The sequence below is a fragment of the Cebus imitator genome, unplaced genomic scaffold (genome assembly GCF_001604975.1).
Source record: "Cebus imitator isolate Cc_AM_T3 unplaced genomic scaffold, Cebus_imitator-1.0 Scaffold243, whole genome shotgun sequence".
NCBI classification, from domain to species: domain Eukaryota; kingdom Metazoa; phylum Chordata; class Mammalia; order Primates; family Cebidae; genus Cebus; species Cebus imitator.
The window spans coordinates 1,877,103-1,881,173 of record NW_016107558.1 but is presented as its reverse complement, the minus strand read 5'-3'; the positions used below and the strand labels follow the sequence as shown (position 1 = coordinate 1,881,173).

General features: G+C 32.3%; 1 protein-coding gene across 9 annotated transcripts in view; it reads right to left on the bottom strand.

The window, feature by feature from the left end:
* Nucleotides 1-1,427: 1,427 nt before the first annotated feature.
* Nucleotides 1,428-4,071, bottom strand: part of CEP44 (centrosomal protein 44) — a 29,813-nt gene continuing 27,169 nt past the window's right edge. For 7 of the 9 annotated variants that reach the window (XM_037727883.1, XM_017498532.2, XM_017498528.2 and 4 more), the window contains one exon: nucleotides 1,428-3,358. In XM_037727883.1, coding sequence (XP_037583811.1) covers nucleotides 3,144-3,358 — 215 coding nt within the window. In that variant the 3' untranslated portion in view covers nucleotides 1,428-3,143. The remainder of the gene's footprint in view (nucleotides 3,359-4,071) is intronic. The other 2 variants (XM_017498533.2, XM_017498534.2) reach the window with 2 other exon arrangements.

Genomic DNA, 4,071 nt, shown 5'->3' with positions numbered 1-4,071 from the left:
CCTCGTGATCCACCCGCCTCGGCCTCCCAAAGTGCTGGGATTACAGGCGTGAGCCACCGCGCCCGGCCGATAACAGTTTTTTACCTTATAACCATAATCTCTTATTTTTTATAAATGTACTTCTCTGGCAATTGAAAAAAAATAAACCTAAAAGGCTTCATTAATTCTGGAAATATTTACTGAAATTCTGTTAAATTCGAAATTGTATGTTTCTGTGGGCTAACAGAAAATTTCACTTTAAAGTCTGATGATCAAATGTTTCTTAGAATACTAAAAATGCGGCCAGGCATTGTGACTCACGCCTGTAATCCTAACACTTTGGGAAGTTGAGGCAGGCAGGTAGCTTTAGCTCAGTTCGAGAACAGACTGAGCAACATGGTGAAATCCTGTCTCTACAAAAATAAATAAATTAGCCGGGCATGGTGGTACAAGCTTATAGTCCCAGCTACTTAGGAAGCTGAGGCACGAGACTTCGCTTGAACTTGGGAGGTGGAGGTTGCAGTGAACGGAGATCATGCCACTGCACTCCAGCCAGGGCAAAAGAGTGAGACCCTATCTGAAAAAGAAAAAAAAACACAAAAACAATAAAGTGTATCTGACCTAAAGGATATCACAAACAAAAAAAAGAAAAACAAGCAATTCTAAGTGGAGTATTTTCAGTTGAACAGAAAATAATCCTAACCATAAAAGTGAAACATAATATACGATCTTAGCCCGATTGAAAAAAAAAAAAAAAAAAAAAAATACCAAAAGTGCTTTCTTAAAAGTGATTTCTTAAGCTGTTTCAAATTTACAAAAACAAAAATACATTTTTAAGTGATTTCTACTCATAACAATATTTTACATTTGACAGTGAAATACAGAATGATACATCTCTACCATAAATAGATGAATAAATAAAATATAATTAGATGATCCATATAATAAAAAATAAAATACTCTTTTTCCTTCCAAATAATAAAGTCAATTTTCTTGAGGATTTTCTGGGACTGTTACACTTTTATCTATTAAATTTTTAAAAATATAATTTATATAGTAATATTAAAAATAAATTTCATTTTTCCATTGATTTAACTTCAGCTAAGGCTTTTTTTCTCTCAAACAAATGTATAATTTTTGATCATTTTAAAAAAACAAAACACCGCACTGTGTATCTTTTAATGCCAGCTAGAATGACTACATTCTCTGTTATACTGGTCTTAAAAAGTGTTACACAACCGGGCGCGGTGGCTCACGCCTGTAATCTCAGCACTTTGGGAGACCGAGGCAAGCAGGTCACCTGAGGTTGGGAGCTCGAGATGAGCCTGATCAACATGGAGAAACCCTGTCTCTACTAAAAAATACAAAGTTAGCTGGGAGTGGTGGTGCATGCCTGTAATCCCAGCTACCCAGGAGGCTGAGGCAGGAGAATCACCTGAACCCGGGAGGTACAGGTTGTGGTGAGCTAAGATCTGCCCTTGCACTCCAGCCTGGGCAATAAGAGCGAAACTCCATCTCAAAAAAACAAGAAGTGTTACACGACAGAGCACTACAATGTTCAACATGTTTCTTATGGTGAACCTTGAGACCTGTTACCTAGCACAAAAGGAGAATCTTAACCTTAATTTCTCAGTGTTAATTGGAAAGGTATTGCCATTTTTGACTAAGCATGAAATAGCTGTCTTCTTGTTTAATTTTCAATGAGCATTTTTAACTATTCATTATAACTTATTCATCAGTACACATGGCAAGATGGTATATCTGAGAGCCTCCTGGGTATAACATGCAAGTTCCAACCGGAATGTTTCCAATAGGATGTAAACCATAGTTCTCAAGCTTGTTGTTTAAAAAACATTAGTTAGCACACTGCCAACAAATGTCAACACAAAAATACAGTGCTGTAATGACTTCACTCTGTATAAGTGAAATATACTGGAACATGAGTTTTTCCTAAAAAAAAAAGAAAAAGTGACACAAGGTAAAGTAGCATAATCATTGCTCAAAAATATTACACGATTTATTCAATAATGAATGAAAAAATTCATAGACCAAATGAAATCGAAATTGTCAAAAATGTTGCAGCATATTAAAATTGTAGAAAGAATTCTTAAAATATACAACATATACAGTAACCGAAGTCCTAGAGTTAATGTAGAAAATCCTACAATTAGCGATTTGAACATTTCAGTAACTCTGCAGTTTCTTCAAACCTGAAATATAACAGACAGATAATGTATTAAATAAATCAATAATTCACAATAAAGCACAGCATTTTAGTTACTGAAATTATGCTTTTTAAGCTAAAATAAATTTGAATATTTTTCTTATCTATAAGTACAGTTACTATGAATAAACTGTGTCCAGAGGGAGGAAAAACAAGAGTCAATTATGAGTCTTGTATTCTTAGAGTGTAAGTTATTTAAATACTTTTTGCATTTCAAAAGAATATTATAATTTTCTAAAGTAGTAGGCTGCATAATCATCTTACATGCAATTTCGCTTTATATTTCCTTTGAACTGCTCTTTAGAAAACTCACATCATTTGTACTAGATAAAAACATCATTTTTAGTATCATATCAATAACTTGCCAAAAAACATCAGTGATATTTTCACAATAGTGAAAGTCTCCAAACCAACCATCTACATATATTATTTAATATTCTGATAAATCAGCTATCAAAAATAGGTAAAACTACCCTTGATTAGTTTCCAACCAAAAATATCTCTGTACTCTAATCTGCAGTTAATTCCATTAACAATTCCAACAAGTTTTACATCACTTGTTGAAAAGTAAAACAGTGACTCATCTCACAAACACATAACTGTGGGTGAATTTACTATCCAATGGAGTCCTGAAGGAAATTCCACACCTGATAGAGAGACCTTTAAGGTTTGAAACACACATGCACATTCTATATGTACTGTAATCCAGTACAATTCCCTATAGAGAAATAAATTTCTGTTGCCCCTTTCTGTTACTTACATTTTTTTCATCCTTTCCATTTTCTGGATTGTTGTTTCCTTTAATTTAAAAAGCAAAAAATTTAGGTGATTTCTCAAAGTAAACCATCATCAAAGATGGACCCAGAATGTATAAAATACAGTCTAAAACATTGCACTAAGTACTGTTTACTTAAGAAAGAATTTGAGACACTAAGATTTGCTATTTTTCTTGCCAGCAATATATAGAACTAAAACTAATGCTTGCTTGTTTTCCTAATTTAGAAAGAAAATAATCTAAGCATTTTCTTACCTCTGAAATCTCATTCAAACCACAGTAATTAATGGTAGAGGTTCTGGGAGTTGAATCTGATGATGCCGTACTATAGCCAGAGGACAGAGGAATACTTGCTGGCCTCTCTATTTTGCTTTTTCTGTCTGTGAAAAAATTAAGTTTTAGGTAACCTTTTCCTTTTCACAGAGTCAGATATCTGAAAACATTATTTATAGACGGAAGAAAAACATACTATTTTAATTAAAAATGGCTATCGGTATAGATCAAAGAGTTTTTAGTACTCTTTTAAGGTAACAGCTTACATATGGAAATTCTCATATTAAAAATTGGCCAGTAAAAATTACAAAAGGCAGTATTATTATCATGATAGCAATCAGTTCAAATAAACAGGCAAGTTAATAATATATTTTACAATATAACCTATTTAATCAATCATGTATATTCTTTTCTTAAAATGGTGATATCTACATTAAATAATTAGTATCAATGAATTTGTCATGATGCTTTTATTCAGCAATATTTAAGCATTTCACAAATTTTTTTTACTACTGTTCAGTGGCAAGTGACAACTATTACCATAACTGACCATATATGTCTTTTAAAAATCAAGAAACATTCTAACTTGATTTGATATATATGAAAAAAAGTAATGAAAAAAATTTAAGATTCACAGATTTCTTTTTCTAAAAAACTGAAAAACCTAACATTTCAAATATTCTGATATTATTAATTTGACAAAATGATGGCAAATCTCCCCTACAGAAAAACCAGTTAGAGACGATTACAGATAATGGAATAAATCCTACAAACCCTATGTTTTAGTCAGAAGACATTGGGCTGCAAAAGCAATCAAAAA